Source organism: Aythya ferina (genome assembly GCF_964211825.1).
Source record: "Aythya ferina genome assembly, chromosome: 3".
Lineage (NCBI taxonomy): Eukaryota > Metazoa > Chordata > Aves > Anseriformes > Anatidae > Aythya > Aythya ferina.
The window spans coordinates 81,576,961-81,600,080 of record NC_140298.1 but is presented as its reverse complement, the minus strand read 5'-3'; the positions used below and the strand labels follow the sequence as shown (position 1 = coordinate 81,600,080).

The 23,120-nt window shown below is 35.6% G+C and overlaps 1 protein-coding gene across 2 annotated transcripts in view; it reads right to left on the bottom strand.

The window, feature by feature from the left end:
• The window catches only part of AKAP7 (A-kinase anchoring protein 7), a 94,858-nt gene that overhangs the window by 65,749 nt on the left and 5,989 nt on the right, over window positions 1–23,120 (bottom strand). For both annotated transcript variants that reach the window (XR_014690831.1, XM_084512842.1), the window contains exons 4-6: window positions 21,008–21,144; window positions 15,702–15,862; window positions 1,594–1,706 (exon numbers count right to left, since the gene is read on the bottom strand). Coding sequence is in view for 1 of the 2 variants with exons in the window: in XM_084512842.1 (XP_084368968.1) it covers window positions 1,594–1,706; window positions 15,702–15,862; window positions 21,008–21,144 (411 nt within the window). In the remaining variant the exon portion in view is untranslated. The remainder of the gene's footprint in view (window positions 1–1,593; window positions 1,707–15,701; window positions 15,863–21,007; window positions 21,145–23,120) is intronic.

Below are 23,120 nucleotides of genomic sequence, written 5' to 3'. Positions count from 1 at the left end.
TCTTCTCATCCTAAGCCAAAACACAGCATTCCACCAGCTACTAGGAAGAAAATTAATTCTGTTCTAACTGAAATCAGGACAACTGAATGCATAGGCACAATGCAACTAGAAATAATGGTTATGATGCTTATGACAGACAGTGGATTGACAGAGAAAAACTCCTGTTAAAATAATTTACAGATTTTTAATATATAATATCTTTCCAAACAGTGTATCTTTAGAATACTATATGCATTATCCAGTATTGTGGAGGACTAAAGAAGATGATTTGGAATGACACTGACCTGGTTCTGTCAGTAGCCATGAATTTCAGAACACAGAAAATATCTATCCTGTGCAATAGTTCATGAAAGGTAGATAAACATTAAAATAATAAAAAACAGCTATTAAAAAAAAAAAAAAGAATGGAAAAAAAAAGCACCCTAGTTATCTGAGAGGTTTTAAAAAAACAGTTAAATTAATATTCTAGAAGAGCTGTACTTGTAAAAGCAATTGTTAATACAAGCAAAAGCTTATTTGAACTTACAATTTTGAGAGCTATAACATACCACCTACAACCTGTGGACAAGTCCTTATTTCTGTTTCAGAGCAGATATGTGTTATGTCCTTGAAGTTTCTTGATGCATCTCAGAACTCATTTCATTCTTCCAAATGATTTCACAATACTACTTAATTAAAATTCACATCTTTAAATTTTAGAGTTCTTTTATTATAATGAAAATTTTAAAGTATTTATCTTTAATGGTTGCTAACTCAACTTAAAATATTTATACTACTTGCTTTAGTTCTTATTTAAAAAAAAATATATTTATTTTGAAAATTATTTTCCTGGTCAATATCAAAGGATCACATAAAACATTCTATGCAGTGTCAGCAAAGAAATTTTATGGAGATATACCTTATGGTCAATACTATATTACTGATAAACCAGTGTGAAATAAAACCCTAGATATACTAGTATTGAGTCTATGTACTTCTCATTAAAGTTACTGTAACTTGTTTGAATTTGTCTTTTTCTTGTCAAAAAAGCTAATAAATGCTCAAGGAATACTATACCTGCAAGAAAGAATATAAATGCTGTGTTTCATCACTACCCCGGAATTCACCAAAGCATATTCAATCGAGAGAAGTGACAGTCTGCATATTATGCATCATCTAAATACAAATTCTACTGTTCGTTTGCTTACTTTCTCTCAGGCAGTAACAAAACAACACTATTCAAACAAACTGCATACAAACAGTGTGATACCATTTATAAATATATAATCTATACCCTAATACTAATTCTGTAATTTTGAGCAAGTACTTACATCCTTTGGCTTTGCATAGTTTTACAGAAGAGACCATGACTTTACTGTATTGAGAACGTCAAGTTTACTAACCTGCAGTGCAGTACAGTACAGGACTACTGCTTACACAGTAGATGTACTAATGTTTGTTTTTTTTTCTAAAGTATCAGTATTTTAAAGTCTTACCTCTTCAGCTGGTTACAAAGACATAATAACTATGATGCTACAGCATAAGCAACTCCAGTGTTTGTTTCCAAATTAAACTTTCTAGATTGCTGCTGAGCTATGTGAAATGTGAGCTCACCTCCTTACGTAGCTGCGTTGATTTTGACAACTTCATGAAAGTCAGATGGGGTTTAAAAGCTCTTCCTTCTCCTGCCAAGATGCCTTTTTCTTGAAATATCTTCTTCATAGTCTCTGAAGAGAGAAGGAAAATATAGAGGAACTCAGACATTAGATGATAGAATGCTTAAAATGTGCAACTGTAGCATGAGTCACAGCCACACCACATTAAAAGCAAAAACAAAAAAAACAAGCAAGAGTACTATCAGGCAAAGAGATTTCTAGTTAGCTTCAAAGGTGCATATTATTCCATATGAAAATATTCTAGCATTTGCAGTTAATATGGGTCACAAATTTGGCTTTATTAAAATAATGGCAATTAAAAAGCTGTTCATGCTGTCTGCTTTTGCTATCAAATTAGGAAATTCACAATAAAATGGTTCTGGAGTTACTCTCACTGAAAAAATTTTGCAAACTTCAGGAAAACTGAGTATATAATGGAAATTTCCCTCTTCAAGAACCCTGTTCTGTGGCAAACTCTACTCTGTATTTGGGTAATCTCCCAGTTAGACCAAAGGAAATCTGAAATTGGAAGCTATAAAATCTGGTGCTGAGCTGCCATTTACATAGCAGAGTTTGAGGACACATCAAGTATACTGAAGTTGGATGATTTTTCTTATGCTTTTCTTAAGCTTCACTTGCCTTTGAAGCTCACTTCCTATTTTTAAAGTACACTTTTACCTATCTTCAGCAAAGGCTTAAGCAACTCTACTACATAGACATAGATTACTAGTTTGCAGCTTATTTACCCTATACAATATTTCATTTCTTGGAAGTAAATTTCAGTGTCATTTTTGAACTATGTTTCATTTTTTAACTGAAATACTTTACACAAAAAGTATCTGTTGTAATTTTGAAATGTTTTTGATAAAATTTAACAAAACCTGTGGCAAAAATAATAATGGTAAATAGACTATCTCTGTTACTGAGAAACAGAAAAACTGCATTTTTTTTTCCTTCTTTGCAAATACAACTTACACTGTTTCTCTGGCTCTAAGTCTGGTTGACTCACACTGTCCTTGAGCTAAATTCAGAATAGGGAAAAAAATCAATCCTATCACATGAATTTAATCAACCCTTGCTATAATGATGTGTTTGCATTAAAGTGTATTACTTTTTGGCTGGATATTTCAGCTGTAACAGAAAGAACCAGTGCATTATTCTCTCGCCTGGAAGGAAATGCATTACACTGGGGAGTGAACAGCAAAGATGGGTGAAAAAAAAAATAGGGATGGCCTAAGGAAGAGGAATTCAGGCATATAAAGCTGGTTAGCCTAAGTCTGCCAGCTCATGCTCGTGTAACACATCGTTCCAGAGTCCCTACTCGTACCTTGTTTTTAATTGCTTCAGTGAGGTACTTGTGAGGTAGTTGGAAATCACAAGTAAGAAAGATTTTACAGGCTTGTGCATTACTTCACAAAAAAATAAGTTCTAAAAGAACCTCAGAGTGTTCTCCTTAGGCCCGGAGATCAAAATTCACTTCTTGTTCTCTGCTGCATATGATTTATAAACCTAGGCTCCACAGTCTATGCAGCTGAGGCTGGGATTTTGAAAGATGCCAAGGAAATCAAAGACCCAAACAGCACTTCCTAGAGAAGCCCACTTGAAGATTCTCTTTCAAGTTTCATTCTCCACTTAAAAGATGCCGATGCAACTTAAAAAGAAGAAGAAGAAGAAAAAAAAAAGTATACCCTTTTTTTTCTACCTCAGAAGAAGCTGAAAAGTCATTAGGATTAAAAACCATGAAGCATCTACACAGTGGTATCAGGGTCACACTACAATCACAAACACTGAAAGTGACCTACTAGAAGATAAAATTTTGCCTTTTACCAGTAGAGCAGAATATATAATGTATCAAAACCATTTTGCCTCTCTCTCCTGCCAAACAACAGAAGTCTTAAAACAGTAAAGCTGATACACTTCAATTGAAAAGAGACAAAAAGTTACAGAGAACTCATGAAGCTCTTTCAGTCCTTCCTTGAAGCTAGTATTTCTAGCTAGTTTTATCTGCTGTGAAACTGAACAGCTGAACAGAAGAGAATTTGGTTGTAGGACAATGTGAATTGTCAGCACTGAAACCACCTTCTTCCATAGCTACATAAATTCAGGCAAATCCACAATACACTGTTCAAAGCACAAGTAACAACATATGCTATAAACAGTCACTTGCCTCCAAGCTAGTCAGTGCACTTAGACTTGTTTTCAGTCTTTTGTTTTTATTTTCCACTCATTTATCATCTACATTTATTTCTTGCAGTTTTTACTATACTACCTAGTAATATACAACAATCTAGGGGTCAATGGAGTAAACAAACGTTTTTTTATTACAAGTTTTCTGATAAACATTGAGAAAACAGAGATGAAGAAGAGCACCAACATTTATTTTTTAAGCGCATGGTTTCAAATTCAGCTGCAAGATCTCCCTCTCTGCAAGACAAATGTATACACGGCATGTAACACAGAAGAAGGTGGAGGTGTGATGCAGCCCAAGAGACGAGGCTCAAAACTGACCTAGACTTCATTTACACAAATGAAACAAACCTGTTGTGTTATAATGGATGTCATTATGCTTTCCTCTGGTTTTATTCCTCTATTTACAATATAGGGTTATATAAAAGAGCATATGTGTGCGTATATATACATACGCATATAATATAGAAACACAGAATGGTTGAGGTGGGAAGGGACATCTGGAGGCCATCTGGTCCAAATCACCTGAGCAAGGTGCCCAGGACCACATCCAGGCAGCTTTTGAAGATCTCCCAGGAGGGAAACTCCACAGCCTCTCCGGGCAACCTGTGCCAGTGCTCAGTAAAGAAGTGTTTCCTGATGTTCAGCCCAAGCCTCCCATGTTTCAGTTTGTGCCCATTTCCTTCCTTCCTCCCCTCCCTCCCTCTCTCTCCATATCTACATATATATGTATATGCAGGCATAACTTACAACACACAGGCATCTGTAGATCTGTGGATCCACAGATACCTAGATCTATATATCTAGATCTACTGTATATCTGTAGCTATAGGTACATGTCTATACGTAAATACAGCTTACCTACTTGTTTATTTTGTGTCTGCAAGAAACATTTCTAAATTTGCACTAAATCCCCACTAAACTATTGTGGAGCTGCGCACACAAATGCTGCTGAACAACAGATTAACATATCAAAAGAGAAGACTATAAAGAAATGTTTGCTGCTTCTTCAAATTGAGATACAGAAGTTCAAATCAAGTCATTTAGTAATGCTGTGCATGTATTTCTATGCTTCAGATGGCCTGCTTATTTTCTGATGTTGGTAGCTGAGTAAACGCTGAATAAAGTGTTACATTTATTTAAAACTGAAATGATGTGTAACAAACCCATTTTCTGGTCCCTTTCTTTCGTTCCCTTAACAGCATCATTTGGGGACTCATTGACTTTGATGTTCCAGCAAAGGATTAGTCTTATAAAAAAAAAAAGTTCATGCTACCCTCTGATACTCTTGATCTAACGAATTGTAGTTTTTTTTCCTCCTAAAAAGCTCAATTCTTTCTGCCAGCATGTCTTATGGCCAGCATGCTTTATCTCTCACCTCTGCAATTAAGATTTCTAGTGGTGAAGATCCACATCTAGGGGTCTCCCCCTAACTCCTTTAAGAAAGAGCTCAGTGTCAGACCAGTGGTTTGCCCCCACACATCTGATCATGGGATTTTAAGCACGGCAGTTTCAACAGGGTAGAACGATCCTATGGTAATCCTATGGTATACAATATGTGTTACAGCTGGACAGTAGGGCCCCTACACTTCATGTTGCTGAACCACAACCACATGGCCTGGGTATCTTCACTTTGTGATAAATAAACCAGTAACTACCAGTATTCCCCTCCTCAAAGATAATGAAAATAGAAAGAAATATGAAGGGATGGGTGGGATGGTGGTGGTGGGCTCAGGGAAGAAACAAAGGGAAATGTTATCCTGAGACTACAGGAAGGGTAAAAGATAATTCAATGCTATTAATATCCATGCAGTCCTTTAAAGAGGTGGTGACAAGGAGGGTTTTAAAAGAACAGGGGAAGGAAGCATGGATATTGTGGGCAAGAGAAGGTTTATGGGACAGCATGAAAGTCAATTTGAAAACTGAGCAACTATATGAAGGTTAAACTCTGTGATGGAGATTGCCCAAACTGGAGTAAATGAGAGAGGCCAGTTATAAGAATGATAGACTGGTCTTAACAGATAAGGATCAGCCATCCTTACACCAGATTTCAACGTTACTAGCTGGACTGGAAAACAAAACAGAATCTGTGTTTTCCCTTATTAGTTTCAGGCTGACCGATGTTTGCAGCTTCAAAGTACACCCTTGAAAAATTAAGGCTATTTTTGCATTCTCAATGACTTCCTGGAACAAATTTTTGGACAGCTTTCAGAGCATCTTTCATGCAATTTGAAGTACTCTGCAACACCATTTTGTACGTTATTTTTATAATGTCAAAATTACTGAATGTCATCTGCATCTCTTACATTGGATGTGGCTGAATCCATTAGACGACTGTTTTCCCATAATTAGACTTGAAATGTGATATATTACAGAATGAAGCTTGCTCAGAACAGCTATATACTGGAAAGGCCCAAAATTTAAACAGCTAGATCAATACAGAATGATTCATAGAAGAGCTGCATATTGAGCAATGTTCCATAAGTAAGTAGCAAGTAGCTTTATCTTCCAAGATTTCATTAAATATGAAAAACTACTATGTACACACTTTTTTTCTAGTCTATTAATTTTTGCTCATACCTCAATTAAAAGATTTAGAATTTAGAAACAGCATTTTGTCTCTTTACTGAAAGATTTCTGACTATACACTCAAAGCTGAAGACAGAGAGGAAGCTAAGCATAGCTAACTTCCAATCATAACTTCAGCACGTCAAGTCATGTTAAAATTGTTAAGTTCTTCGGTTGTTTGTTTGCATTTAAGAGTATTTTAAGAGTATAGAGTGTTGGTTACCAATTGGCAGAAATCTGTTTTTTTTTTTATAAAGAAGCTTTTTAGTTATCCTTACTTTTTGTAATAGTACTGAGCATAACAAAGTACAAAGCCTCACAAGGACCAACATGTAAGCCAACGAAGAAATTTAAACCAACCACTTCAGATGGTAAGATTTATCACAACCTCATCAATAAATCATGAGAAGTAAGTACCAAGTGATAAAATAAATTACTTCAGAAATCACATTATCCTTGGAATATATAGTCAAACACTGCACCAAGCACCACGCTCTCAACCGCCTTACTGCTAAGACCCTTAACAGGGTCAGGAAGGATTGCGTTAGACTGACGAGTGACCCTAGCTATTGTCAGACAAGAGCTATTGACTCTTGAACAGCTCAGCAATAGTCAATCTCTGGTGGAAAAATACGGTGGTTAAACCAGGGTCAGTAACTACCTGATGTGCTTTTGTCTCCAAGGTGTAAGAAAAAGAAAGACTTTGTTTCTCTGTATGAAAAGGGCTATTTTTACTCCCCATCATCCCTAGAGTTTCTCCTCAAATATTCATTCAGCTCTGCACTGTGCCAGCAGGCAAACCACAGTCAAGATGATTCCCAGTGTTTCTTCATGGTTACTTGGTTATATATTGTTTAGGCTTTTCTATAGTGAGTTGTCACCATACATACCATACCACTATCACGTATCAGCAAGCTACATGGTTCTTTCAACCATGTATCATCAATATGTGTGGGTTGTTCTCTTTCACCCCATTGTTACACAGAAGCATAGATTAAAAACGTGCTCATTCATAAGGTAGGATCCAAGAAGCACCTGGACCAAGCAATCCACACTGTGCACAGATGCCAATAAATAAGGTAGGCCTTACAAGACAGTGATAGTGTGAAGGCTGAAAGTGATAGACTGAAATAGAAACTTACATCAGATTTCTTGATAAAACTCAGTTCTCCTAAGGGCTTTAAGTCATCTCAATACTTCCTAAATGTTTGTCACCATCACAAAAGTAGGTGAACACCGCTTCTTTTAACTCACAAAAACATATTGTATTGTTTCTTTTTAATAAGATGTTTATCACAGTGACTGTTATTCTGTGTTTGGTAGTGCTCTACATAAAATAATGTGAATGAAAACCCAAAAGCATTTGCTGTCCTTGTTTTCAAAGGACCGTGGGACTCAACATTTTCAGCATTAAAGAACCAGCGTGGAGATCACTAAAAGGTATTTTAGAGGAATGAAGGTAATGAACACAGTGAACAGCACATCCAGTTCATTAAACTATCGAGCAGTGCTCAGCAGCCTTTACCAGATAACTGTCTGTGTTCAGACAACATCAGAGGGATGTTAACAATCAAAACCACCTCACAATAAATGAAAAAGGAGAAATTAACGTGCAGATTCAGAGCAATGCACATGGCTAGTTTGTTTCATGTATTTTACAGTTACAGTGACAATAAAAGTCACCATGAGGTTAAAGTGCAAAGATAAGAAACCATGACAAACTAAAGATATTTCAATCTCCCTAGTACATAAATAAATTTCTTCAATTTTACATCATATGACATGACTTAAGAGTAACTGACAAGAAGCAAAATTCATTTATCTTAGTTTCAGCCATCTGGAACTGAAGTGAACCAAATTAACCGAATTAAACTATTTCTCTAGGGTCTCACCCTAAAACAGATGCTAAATATTGCGGTTACATAATCTTTAAAGAAGTGCATAAACCCCCATCCTTGCCAAAACAGGCTGCTTCTCTCTAGCCCCATGCCAGCCACCACTCCTGTTCTTTGTCCTGACAGTCATGCACCTCTTCAGTAAACTGCAGTGGGGAACTGAATAGGTTAAAGTTACCTGGCAAAGGACAAATGGTTAATTTAACCACATTTGAATTCACTGTGTGGTGGCAGAAATCCCCAGCACAACAGGGATAAAGGCTGCTTTGGCATGGTGGCAATGCCAACTTACGCTTGCGTAAAGCTGTAATGTATTTAAAGCAACTGATAGGCAGTGTGACTTGCTCTCCATTTCTCCCTCTAGTAGCAACTGTTAAGAAAACCAATTTAGAGAGATTAGAGTAAATGTCAGTTTTAGTAAACAGTTAGAGGAAGTGACTACTTGTCTTCCTTCTGTAATTCTAATTAAAATATTTAATCCAACAAATCAATATTTACTAAAAAAAAGGGATCAAAAGCAAACGAAATGGTTATCCACATAAACAGAAGAGTAACTTGTTCGTGGAATGCAGGCTCCCTCTAATGGTCAGAGCATAAACTCCATCGTTCATTCATATAACCAACACTGCAAAGCCTATGGTTAAAATAAGGAAACGGGATTCACCTACTCACTTTATCAGCTTCAAAGAGCATTTTTAATGTAATTATAAAAATGAAAATTTAAGCTGAAGAATTTGTTGTATTTCTCAAATTCACTTAGTATTTCAAATATTCTATAGTATAGAAAAGCACAAGAAATTATTTATTAAATCACTGTATGCGTAGCTTTTAGCTCAGGATTTCTATGAAGTCTTGGACAAAAATTGATTATAATACTTCTCAAACTTCTGACTTAACACTTCAGAACTAATTGTGTTATTTCTGGTAGATAATTACAGGATGCTGTTAATGGTATATGGAATAATGGAATACATGCTATATATATATGGAATAAAATAATGGAATAAATGCTATATATATATGGAATAAAATAATGGAATAAATGCTAAGGAATAAATAGCAAATTAAAACAGAAGATCCATATTAACCCTGTTTCTCCTTAATTTTTGTCTCTGGCAAACTTGCATTTACATTGGTACTACCAGACATGCACTTATCATTATAATATTTTGATACTGACAATGTCTGGATATGATAAATTTCCATGTAATTTATGGAACTAAGTGGTATCTTACAGAAAGCTGATTTGAACTTAACACATTTTCTCTTGTACCAATATTTTTCTTTCAACATCTTCACAGAAGACAAAATAACAGCTTAAGTCAGAATTCACTTTAGAGTACAAGAGAAGCTATATATAACTTTGAAGTTGCAAAACAGTGATTCTGTAATAAACTAAAATTAGTTCTTGCCAAAAATCAAACCAACTACAGGAGTGATCTCTCTTTACTGCTCCACAGACAACAACAAAATGATTAATAACCTACAAGCAATATTGTATATTTTTTAATTTCTGTAAGCTTCAGTTTTAAAACTCCAGTTTTCCAGGGACACCAGTTGTATCACAGGCAAGCTGTACTAGAAGAGAGAATAAATTTTCAACAATTAGTTTATGTCAAACACATATAGCATCACAGCAGTAGGCTGTGAGCAGCACTCGTCATACAGATCCTGGTATCAGCAGCCCAGCAGCAAAGAGTTTCTGATATTGTCTCTGGCAGCTGTGCCCATAAAATCATGTACTCAGGATACAACCACAAAGCAGGAATGCTAGGCATATTTTTGACAGAATACATGAAATGTATTACAAAAAACAAACTAAGTGGTACATTTTTGCTGATGTGCTTCTTTACATTAGAATGTATTTATTATTTTAAGTACAGTCCAGAAAGTACTACGTGGTATACAAGCAGAGCAGTGCACCAAAATATAATCTCTAATATACAAGGAAAACAACTGTAGATGAAATATGCGATCATTTTTATTGGACTCATTTTGCTAACAACATAAGCATTAAAAAACTCCATTGTTGAACCTGTGCAACCTGTTAGATGAAGCATCCAATATATCCAAACCAGCAAAAGGTAATATCAGTCCCAGAAGTTAAAATAATAAAAAAACACTCATCCACTCTTTTCAATGGCTATGATACAAGCCAAAGGTCAACAACTATGACTGGAATACATTGAGTGTATTAGAGAGGTAAAGAGCATATTCCAAAAATAGGCCACGCTCAAACAAAAGAAATCAAAGCCAAGAAATTGTAGAAAAACATCAAAGAAAAAACATTCCTATTATAAATTCTGTCAATAAGCTGTGTCAGGATTTCTCTTTATATTTCAGATCTTGAAAGCATTGCTAAGACTTGAAAAACAACACCAAGATCACAAAATTCCAGCTAAACACAAACTCAGAAAATACGCGGAACATACTCAGATTTAATTCAAGACATTGTGTTCTGGACATTCTGAACTCAAAAACATGCAAGAGTACAACAGAGCACAGTTTTTGATAGTAGAGCACAATTTTATCACTTGTACATAAAAGCTCACACAGGTGAGCCTAAGAATCAATCCAGATCAAACAAAATGCATGCCACAAGTAGATAAAAATGCTAAAAAAGAGAAAAAATATTTAAGTAATTGTAAACTGCAGTATGAAGGTTAGGAAATGAGATTTTTAATAACAAAGGGAGATGGGGGAGACAATGGTTCTAAGATTAGAGTCTAAAGCAGAAAGTGTGATGTCTAGAAATGATGGTTCAAAAGAAGGCCAAGCTAAGAAAAGTGACATGAAAAACATACAGAGAAGACAACAAAAGAGGAACTAATACAGGAGGAGAAAAACTGAAGCTGGTATATCACAGAATCAAATGTGGATTTATGCTTCTTAAAGCCCTCTATAAGCTGTATAATCACGTCCAGGAGAAAAATGACAAGAAAATTCAGATTTTCCGTAGTCATAAAGAAAGGCTGTGTTAGGTGTTTCCAAGGTGTTTCCACTTCAGAAAGAGAGAAGCAGAGCACTCACACTGTGATAAGACAATTCATACAAAAAAGTCATATACTATGTGCAGCATGAAGCTGAATGAACAAATGAACATTCACTAAAGTAAGAGCTTCCAAGTAGAAAGAGAATTAAAGCTTACCAGAATTTTTAAAACTCCACCAACTTATCTTCAAAGTGTTATAAAAATGATACATTAGAAATTCTTTCATAAGTATGCGAAATTATACCATCAGATCTCTGGTTCCTTAGATTTGAAAGAAAACCATTAATATTTTCCTTTCATGCCATCTACAAAACCATAATGTTAAATGGAGACAAATAATAATTTCATTTACTGTACTTGCAACTTTCTGTGCAAGTACTAAAAACTCTTCCTGGCAGCCAAAAAAAGGATACCTCAGCTCTAGCCTCCATATGGTGTGTTACTATATTTTGAAAGTTCCACAATTCTTATTTTTATTTTTTTTTAAAGGCAAGACAATTCTTGCTGCTTGTGAAGGATCATGTAAAATGTCACTGTGCCTCAAGGAATTTAGTCTTTTTTTCAAAAAACAGTTATTTAGCACAATTGTGAACTCATAATTTTTTTTTTTTAGTAGCTGTATGCTTAGTGTCTGTATAGTCAACCAGAAAACGCTGGACAGTAAGAAAAGTGGGTTCATTACATTGTTAGATGCTTTGTGATTTGCCTCATATGCAAGCCTATTGTTTTGTTACAACAATGTCAATACAAAATTACTGTTTGCTGTAAATGTTAGGGAAAGTTCATTAAGCTCTTTTCTGACAGTAAGTAGTTCTACTATATTGTGTAAGCGCTACAAAACTCAACCATGAAACGTAACAGACGAAGAACCCACAAACCAGGATTGCCTTTTTTCCAGCTCAGGAAAATTCTCTGTGTAACAAGACACAGACTTCTCATTCAGTTTCTACATGTCTCTACCTTGCTCTCCGATTCTCCGTAGTAATAGGGGTAATATTTTAGACAATCGCAATCTGCCAGCCTAAAATTCCCTGAACTCTGCCCATAGCATCTGATTTCATTTCATTCACGTCTAATGGCTCATCTAAAGGCAGAGGAAGGATGATTACAATGCATTTCCCTTCTTATCATACCTAGTTGGTTACTATTGGAAGTGCAAAATTGAAAAATACCTTTTTTATAATACATCTATCCTCCACTGACCACAAGAAGATCCTAATTTCCAATGGCATTTTTACTTTTTTCCTAACTTGTGGATGTGATGGAAAAAAATGTATACATCATTATTTAAATTTTGCAGGATTTTTAAAAACATTCAGATCAACACTGTTATAATTCCATCTTTTCCAAAATACACTACCCATAGTAGGAGTTTTGGCCACTAGAGGACTGTCTGCTAATGCTTTGTAAAAACTGCTTGCAAAGTAAATGTGCTGTAATTAGCCCTCTAAGTGCATCATTATGCTAAAGGAACTATATGTGTGATACATTTGGGAGATGGGGGGACCCTAATGACTCCCATTTGCCTCATCAGTTTTGAAAAGTTCACAGAGATTCTTTTGTTTCATATTATTTACTATTCTAAATTGCACTACCTTGAAGTAACAAGCCCTTTCCTGCAAAGTACTCTGTGTGGGGTGCCTTCACTTATCAATTAAATTGCTTATCCTTGCCTGGCTACACAGTAGTAAATGACAAACAGCAGTTACAGTCTTGTGAGCTACAGGATCAAAATTACTCTTGGCCACAGATTTGGTTCTGTGGTGTAATGGGCAGCACTCTGGACTTTGAATCCAGTGATCTGAGTTCAAGTCTCAGCAGAACCTATGGGGATGTTTCCCTTTGCCCAGGGAAGTGGTTCAGTCAACACCCCTGGAGGTCTTCTTTAAAAGACATTTAGATGCAGAACTTAGTGATCTGGGTTAGTGGTGGGCTGCTCACTGTTAGGTCAGAGATTGGACTAGGTGATCTTGGAGGCCTCTTCCAACCTAGATGATTCTGTGATATAAGTGTATTAACAATTTATCTATTTAACCAGGTTACTTATATTAAAAGTCTTTGCAATTCAATCTTAATGAAGACATAGACTGAAAACATTTAGTGTGTCCATTTTCCTTCTACTGGTCTTTCCACTAATTTAACATGCAACTAAGCTAACTTTTGAAAGCTTTTTGAAAGCTTTTGAAACTTTTATAATCTTTGATATGCAGTGATTATAAACCTGAAAACTTTTTCCTAGCTTAAGTATCAACATAAAGCTGAATTTGCTTTCACAAAATATAGGCTACCTGTTATGAAATACTAGCACTTCCAAGAAAGCATCAAAAGAGATTCTGGAATCAGCAGCAATTGAGAAGTTACAGTTCTGACAGCCAGTAAAGAAGTGTTAGGAAAGAATATGATAAGTCATATCCATTTAACACTTTCAGCCATTTCATTTTACCATTTTCTTCTGGTAATGTTCAGCTCCTTACCCTGTTTCAGAATTAAATCTGAATGAAACATACATCATTACATAGGTCAACAAACTAAAAGACAGTCCTAAGGCAAGAAACACTCCATTCAGTTGTCAAAAGAAAGCACTGAAATAAGAAACATTTTTACTAAAGAGCAATGTTAAATGAAAACAGTAAGATACAGCTGTAGTTCTAATATAAGCAAAGAAAGTTCACCAATGAGTACCGATAGTTATACTTTACTAAGAAAACATAGGTTTGCTTGTTTGCTGAATTTGACTGTACCATGAGTTCATCCACTGCGAAGGACCTTCAACATTGAAAATCTGAAAAATTTTCAATGTTGAAGTTGAAATCTGACCTCATCTTTTACCAAATATTCTGATAAAAATCTGTTTAACTAGGCTATAATATATAGTAAATCACTTAGAACAATGTCTTTATTTCCTGTAGCCAGAAGATGTTTAGCTGTCTGAGTCCAGCAACTTCAGTTATTTTAGAATTAATAATTCACTATAAATTCCTTAAAATCAAAAGTCAGTGACTAACAGAAACCATTCATCTCCTTTCATAAGGGGTACTGAAAGGGAACGCAGCTTATACGTGAACTCTCACTGTTCATAAAGCAGCGTACACACAGTAATCACCTTTAAAAGAAAGGTAAAGACAAACTCAAAGACAAGGATGAGGAAGCGCATCTTCCAAATGACTGAAAAAATACTTGGTACATTAAATCCCTAAAATAATTATGGTATTATTTGACAACCAAAGCCTCTCTGGAACTGTAAGTACTGCTCAATTCCTACTATAATAAATATTAAAAATACTTCTCTATCAAACATTGCTTAAAGTAAGAAGGCATCACCCAATAAAACACAAGCAATTTAGTAAGCTGGAAAGCTCTCTCACACTCTTCTCTTCAACGTCTCTTCAAAATGTAAGTTAAAAAATACTAAACATTATGGAAATGCACTTCAGAAATTAACCTAGTGAACTGCTAGATAAAGCACTGTATTAACGAAGATTTTCTCCATTTTTTTCTCTGTACTGGACTGCACAAGATGTAGCGTGACAACAGTAGTCTTTGCTGTTCCGCAAAATGCCTGATATGGGTTATTGCACTATTAAAAAATGGTGTGACCTCACATTCCACAGAACACAAAAGATGATTCATCAATACTGAAAAACTCTTTTAAAGAGTCTTTTCAAAGAATAGCTGGAATTACTGGGATAGTTTTAAAGGACACTGGTGAATTACAGACAGTACTGTTTACTGATAATTTTTCTTTAATATCTGTAAACAACATAATTTAAGTACAGCCTTGTAAACAGATAAAAAACCTCCACTGTACCTTGGTTTGATCTAAATACTGTCTGCTGTTATTCAGCTGATATTTATATGCCTTTTAATTTATATATTCCTACTGACTTGAGAACTATATTTTGGATGCATTTTACCTGACTGGCAAATGAAGCAGCCTTAGCTCCACTGCTAAGACAGAACTGAGAGTTAGTGCACATGCAGGTGCAAATACATCACAGAATCATAGAATCACAGACTGGTTTGGGTTGGAAGGGACCTTAAAGACCACTCAGTTCTCATCCCCCTCCCATGGGCAGGGACACCTTCCACTAGACCAGGTTGCCCAAAGCCCCATCCAGCCTGGCCTTGAGCACTTCCAGGGATGGGGAAGCCACAGCTTCTCTGGATGACCTGTTCTCACACTTCATACCACCCTCAGAGTAAAGGATTTCTTCCTAATATCTAATGTAAATCTATCCTTTTTAGTTTAAAGACATTACTCCTTGTCCTACCATTACAATCCCTGACAAAGAGTCCCTCCTGCAGGCCCCCTTTAGGCACTGGAAGGCCACTGTAATGTCTCCCCTGGGCCTTTTCATCTTTAGGCTGAGCAACCCCAATTCTCTGAGCCTATCTTCACAATGTATAAGAAATAACTTTTTTTACCTGCTATTTCTGTAAGTACAGCTGTATGATCATTTTCTGTCAACTTCACAAATCCAACTTCATTTTTGAAATGATCAATTCCTTGAAAAGACAAGTCCACAGCTTTTCCTTTTAGGAGATCTTCTACAAAATCCTTGCTGTCTGAAAGAGCATCAACTGCTCTGTCAAGAAGAAAGAAAACATCTGTGTGAAAGTCAAATATTAATGTTTACATTACTATTAATCCTTCTATACATAAGTTTCAGAAAGCTTTATTAGTATTAATTTATTAGCTACTCAGGTACTTTTGCACTACTCCCTATCAATGCAGTCAGTACTGTTCTCATCATTTTATAATGGTAAACTGGTTCATATGCCCTGCTGTAAAAACATGGAAACTACAAGGCAGACTTAGCAGCAGGTACAATTCCTTGAAAGAATGTATCTCAATTCTCAAGGAGACTAGATAATAAGATGACAATATTTCTATTACTCTGTGCATCCCATTTAAGTAAGAGTCTAATTCAGAAGCATTTGGTTTTCCATTCTGAAAGTAGCCTACTTTTGTTCTTCTCCTGACATTGCAATGGGACACTCTAAGACGCTGCTTCATTCAAACCTGCTACAGAATATTACTTGTTACTGTAAACAGAAGTTAGTGACATTTTATATGTAATATATATATATATAATGATAAAATTGGATGTAATTAGATGTAAATTACTATTAAGCTCATTGAGAGCTATCAGGAAAAGACATACTAAATTAATGCTTACTTTCTTTAAGGGAGAAGTAGTGCGCACATATAATCTACATGTAATTTAAGAAACTGTAGCAAGCCTGGTAACCTGTTAACAATCATTTTAATTAGCCCCATTAAGTACATGTACTTGTTTTGAAATGATTCATGAGAAAAAAAATGTATATATATATATTCTTAGTGTCGTCTAAAAATCTCTTGCATGCTCCAAGTTTTTAGTTCTACTCAGTGAAACTATATTTAAACTGCTCACTAAACCAATGTTGACTTTATCAACGCTAGATGGCAGTAAAAGGTTAAAAAAGTCTCAGGAGTTTATTTTATTCTCTCTACATTAACTGGATGAAAGCCATCACCATGATTTCTGAAATCTATTTTTTAAGCCTGTACACATACAAACAGCTCTACTCACTTTTCCATTATGTTTAACAAGACAGAGTCTTGATGGGAACCATACAGTTAATTGAAATCAAGTTAAGAAAGCATCTCTGATTGATATAGTTCTCCTGTGTTTTTTCTTATGACTTTAAGCTACAAACTGGAAGTATTTTAGCTCCTGTATGATCACTTTCAGCAACAATGCTATTACTTGTTCCTTGGCAAAGGTATTTATTTTTAAGCATTATCTCTGCCACCTTCATCACCTTAAGACAAGATTGTTCTGAATGCCTTCCATGTCTGCTATACTTCAAGGCTTTTTAAAAACACCATCTAATACTGATTATACCTGTCAGATTATTTCACGGATTATTGTTTCTGTATTTATTTACTGACACGAACCTGAAAATCATTCCAAAACAGATACAGATATTACTAATAAACAGTATCAAAGACTTCAGTGGGCTTTTAAGTACTAAATCATGCCCTAAAATCCCTCTCCGGACTTTTTACATCTGAGAACTGGTACACAGACAGCCATGGAAAGCTCTGGTCCCCAACTGAATACAGACTTGTATTTCCATACTGTAGGGTGTGCTGCAGAACTCACTGACCAGCCCAATTTCAGTTGATGAGGTCTATGAAAGGTCAACTCAAACAGAGCAGTGTGTTTTCAGTTTAGCACTGTTGTCGCTAAAGATTTAGTTCTACTCTTTTTTTTTAATAATCTTTAAATACACTAAATTATTTTTTTAAAATTGCTGTCATCTCTATTGAGAATATTTTGTATTTTTCTTTTCCATCTATCATTTTATAACAACTGACGATTGCTTTGTAAGAATAAAGCACAAAGGACAAACATTTCCGCTGAATTCAACAGCAATGAACACAACAGTGGTATTTTCTTCTTATTCCATACCAAATAGTACTTACAATGCCAAACAGTAATTACACTCAGTGCAACTACCCCACAAACATAACAAAAGAGCTTACATGCATTTTGCTCCAAACTGGAAAAATAATAATAAAAAAAGGCAGTATGTTCTCAGTGTATACAAACAAGGGTTACAGAAGCAGTGCTTCTCGTTTTCTATACTGTTCTAATGTAAACATTATAGCATTTGTTTGGTGTAATTCTTTTCAGGAATTTCTGAACTGTTAGTTTAGAATTCAATAGCTTTCATATTTATAATAAAAAGGTTAGATTCACAGTCTTTGACAAGTTACAAAAGGAACTTTAAGCTATAGTCTGTTAATGAAGGCACTTACTGTGAAGGCTGGTATCCTAATTTCCAATACCAGATCCCAAGTATGCTACGAATGCATTTGACATTAAAGTAAATAGATAAAAGACATGCTGTTAGCATGGACTACAACTGCTTTGCTTGAAGGGAGTGCTGTCATGACTCTTTTTTGCTTGTTTTCTTTATGTTATTTTAAACCTCACATTCTTGATTTCATACAGTCTTATAAAAACAGTTGTAACGTGTCCTCATGAAGACTAGACTACAGCCCATGAGTTAGAAAATTCCCATGCAAATTGTAGGTCTGGATTCCCTTAGAAGGAGAAACCTAAAATGCAGATCTTCTATTTCCAAGGCAAAAGCTGTATGTACTAAAACATCATACAAAGAGCTTTGTGCTGAACTGAGTATTATGTTCAGAACATTCTTATCATGTGTTTAGACTTCAAATAGCATTCAACTCATTTCATTTCTATACAGACAGAAGTACTATTGTGCATATAGAGTAGAAAAACTGTAGATATCTAAGTAACTTAACACATCCAAACTTTTGGATCTGTGAGCTCTTAGACGTCTAGTTCACTAGTTGCCCTTTGTTTGAGAGGCTACTGTCATCTGAAATTACACACAGGTTCTTCTGCTAGTCTGGTTCTTGATTTAATTCCATTAATGTAGTATCAAAAATTGGTGATGCAAGGAAAAGAAAATTCAAGTTTTAACTCTTCAAGTACTTACAGAATATTAAGCAGAAAACAACAGTTATGAGAAAAATAAGAATTCCATATAATAGAAATGCAACCTAGAATACCTGAGGATAGCTGAGCTAGACACCTGTAGTAGGCACCTGGCCAGGAAAGGGGTGAATCCCTGGGGAAGCTGCTGCTGACTAGAAGACAGCTCCTGCATGCCTGGACTGTGGAGTTCTGCTGGGAGAGGCAGAGAAGAACTCCATAAGTAAGTGCCCAGGTGGCAGCTGAACAGAGAGAGCTGCAAAGGATGTTGCTGAGAATACTGAACTTGGCAATATTCATTTTGATACAGAATTCATGACTCCAGTCATGAGGAGGCATACTTGCCTTTGAGGTATCCTCTCATACTGCCTTCTTCAGAAGTTCATACTTAAAACCCTTAAAAAAAAAAAAGTGCTCACACAGTTGGTGGTTGTTCTCTACGATTTTCAGGGGCTACCAAAGTTCACTCATCAACCAGAGAAGGAGGAAGCTTGTGTGCCAACTCTAGGAGACAAAAGAACGTGGAGAGGAGAGGGAGCCCAGCAAATCTAGAATCCTTTCCTCTCATTTTGATTCCCTGCTCCCAGCTGTCTGTGTCTCCCTTCAGAGCAGTGTTGGAGGAAGAAGCCAACAGATTTGTAACCTCACAGAAGAGGTGACAGCATAGATCCCTCAAGGATTCAATATTACAACATTCAGGGAAACGTGTGAAAAACAAGCTGGGCAATTGATTTAGATACATTGATATCATTATTTTTAGGTGTGATAAATGTTTTCAGCCAAAATACCTTCTACTAATTGTTCTCACATTCCGCCTTGGATTCTGGCTTTCCTATGAGCAACCTGTACTTCAATAGCAAAACCTTCTGGGGGAAAAATGATTCAATGCACACACTTATTATACGCATCATTTTGTAACTGTGTGACCAAAACGCAAGCAATGTCTCACTGTACTTGTTCATTATTTGATCTATGTAATTCAGTATATGGACTGCATGTCTTCTAATACTGCAGAGAAAACCACTACAATATATAGATGATGGAAGTCCCCTGAAAGAACTCATCTTGGGTACATGAAAAAGAAACGCTTTTCTTTCACAAAATTACAATATAAGGACTTTTGATTCATCACTAATTCTCTTCAAAATTGATACATAAGCAATGGAGTATTTCCAGATGTCTGTATAATGCCAGCAGGCCATTTATCAGCATTTTAATTAACACTGTTACAGGTACCCAAGTGTTTGTCATCTCCATCCTGCAATTACAACGTACACATAGAGACATGACATATGTAGGCTACTGGGCACCACATCTCAATAGCAACTGCCAGGAAAGTCTGTGTGAAGTAGGACTATGAAACACAAAGGATGTTTTCAAGTCAAACATACAGCTAGACACACAAACTATTATTCTAAAGGTTCATAAATTATATCTGTATGGACTTAAAAGTCTGAATTTCTTCATATTAACCATGGAACTTGTACTTTAAAGTAGGCTTGTCAGAGAGCCATACAGCATGTGATAGACAGTAAAAGCCATCCAAGAACTGCACTTTTTATAAAGCAAATAGTCACATTTGACACTTATACATGGTATCATCACATAACACATAGCCCTTTCCATGACTGTTAGGACTTTTATATGAGCAAAAACTCAGCTATTTCACTGAAGCAATATAAAAATTATACTTTTGATAAGGCCTAATGAACTCTCTTTTAAAAATGTACTTATAGTTTGAGTATAATAAATTCATTTAGAGGCATTAAAAGCCAACTGCATGAGGCATTACCTTGCAGCTAAGGCTTATTTCATTGAAGTCTTTCAGTGAAAGTTACTAATTTGGCCTATAGTATCTGCTGAGCTACAAAATTCTGAAAGCTCCTCTGTTGATCTGCTCAACATCCCCTACAACAAAACATTGTTTTGAAATAACTACTTTAGCAAACATGAGATTTGTGCATGCAAGTTCAGCACACAGTTATGAAAAATGTAAGGAAGCAAAAAGAGTACTTTGTGCAGAATTTATGACATACCATAAATTAGGAAAATGGCTGATATTAAGATTAGCAGCTTAAGAACAACATGAATTAAATGCTCAGTAGCCCTAGTAATTTAGGGATGACAAAAAACAAGCATCAGTTACCCCTCCTAGTCTTTTTATTAACTCCTCCAACAAAACTACTTTTATACATTTAACACCAAAATACCTACATGCCAATTTCTTCTTCTCCAGATAAATGCATCACCAACATGGTGACGTGCAGCGAGGCACAGCGAACCATTGCTTTGGAAAGCCTATGATCCTTTTGTATTATTGCATCTTGGACGGCCCGAATACCGTCAGTAATCTGGAAAGACAGACAGGCACAGAAACAGCAGTTAGCAATTACTGCATCCCATAATGCAAGTGAACACAAAAGCGCACAAACTGAAGTCAAATGTTTATGTAGAAATCATCCTAGCAGAAGGAAGTTTTATCCTCTGATAAAGCTGTGCTAATTGGCCTGAGTAAACTCATAGTGGGTACAAATGCAGTGATTAACAAGTAGCAGGACACTTCCCATCACATCTTAACAGGAGCTAGGTTCCATAAAATGATAAATTCCCGGAACAGATTAAAATCATCCAATTTTACACTGCCAGTAGTCCAGATCAGAGGCTTCTTTAGGGAGCTTCTCTACTGTCTGCTAAACATGTATACTGCTATGTGCAGACAAGTGTCTGAAAAGATAAAGGGGCCTTTACAGTATCAGGCAAAAAAGGAACAGGCAAATAGTCAGTAAGCTATTTGTGGAGATTTACAATTCTGATTACACTGTCCAAAAGATTGTATAATTTATATAATCTCTTCAAATGTTTTAATGAATCTCTGTAATACAGTTCTAACATCACCAGTCTTTTTCTATAAAAGTGTTTGGTTCACATTTTTCTTCAATTAAATTTATTTGTATAGTTATACATGCTATACAAATTGTATTCAACTTGCTTATTGTGCCTGCAGTTACAATACTTGTATTATAGTAATTTTTTAAAAAAACTTCAAGAATGCTTGAGTATATTAGTAGAAATTAAATCAAATCCAGTAACCCTGACCACATGACAAAATGCGTTATTTCTAAAAGATGATAAGCAAAGATATTACAGACAAATCAGCTTTGGGGTATATAGTCTAAAAGAAGCACGTAGAAAACTTGAATCTGATTTTTATTTGCAACCCATTGGTGAATGCTTAATGAATATACTGTATATATTAATTTTTATAACACGCATAAGTAGCTGTTAGGCTAAAATAAAAAGCTACAATTCAGTTACTCTGCTGATGATAATTAACACACAAATTTCCATAAAAAGTACACTATAATGGGAGTGGTCAGTACTTCTGTGACCCACGTCCTTATGATGAGGTTTGCCATGCAGGAGTTTTACCTAATATATCTAGTACCACTTTATTTATTTAAGGTAAAGCGCCATATAAATAAAAACTAGTTATAGCTGAAGAGGACCAACTCCAGGAAGGGTGGAGAGAAGGAAACGAAACTCACTTGCCAGAAGTAATATGGCATCTACAACTCAGACATGTCTTTAGTAGTGTGAGACACATGAAGAAAATTGCACCAGCACTCCGATTATAACTCTTGTTATAATATAAGACCGTTTCCTTCATAGTCAGAACTTATCATAAATACGTGACGCTTCCATTGTAGTCCAAGATGCAGGAGAAACTTAACCCGTGTTTACACAAGAAACTGGTAAACACAATCCCTGATAGCTACAGTGTATCGACTGCATAATTATTTAAGTTTATAAACTAAAGCAAATGCAGTTACCCCAGTAAAGAAAAAAAAATGAAATGCTCTATCATAACAATTACAGTTTCGTTCCATTTTCAACTATTTTTGACTAATCTATCTAAATTTAATTTGTACCTGAGAGCTGGCAAAGAAAAAAAAAAAAGATACGTGTAAGTATACACGCCCTTCGGAATACATTAGACAGGTTTGGAGCTGTGTTATCACAGTGATAAAACCATATCCTAGCTCAGAAAAAGATCAGCGTTACTCAGCATTCAGTTATTCAGCCAACACTCCACTTTCCCTCACCCATACAGTTCCCTTCAGTAGTACTTCCAAATCCCTTCCTACTCATTTCCTAAACTCCCTGCACTACCCCCAGGTCCCTCCTATAGCTCAGTTTTAGCTCAGGCAAGAAAAAACATATGCTGTGGCTGATTTTCAGTTATCAGGGGTTGACTGCCTAAAAAATATGCATATTTTTATTCATCATCTGTCAGATCTCAAAGAACAGGTAATTGCCATACTCACAC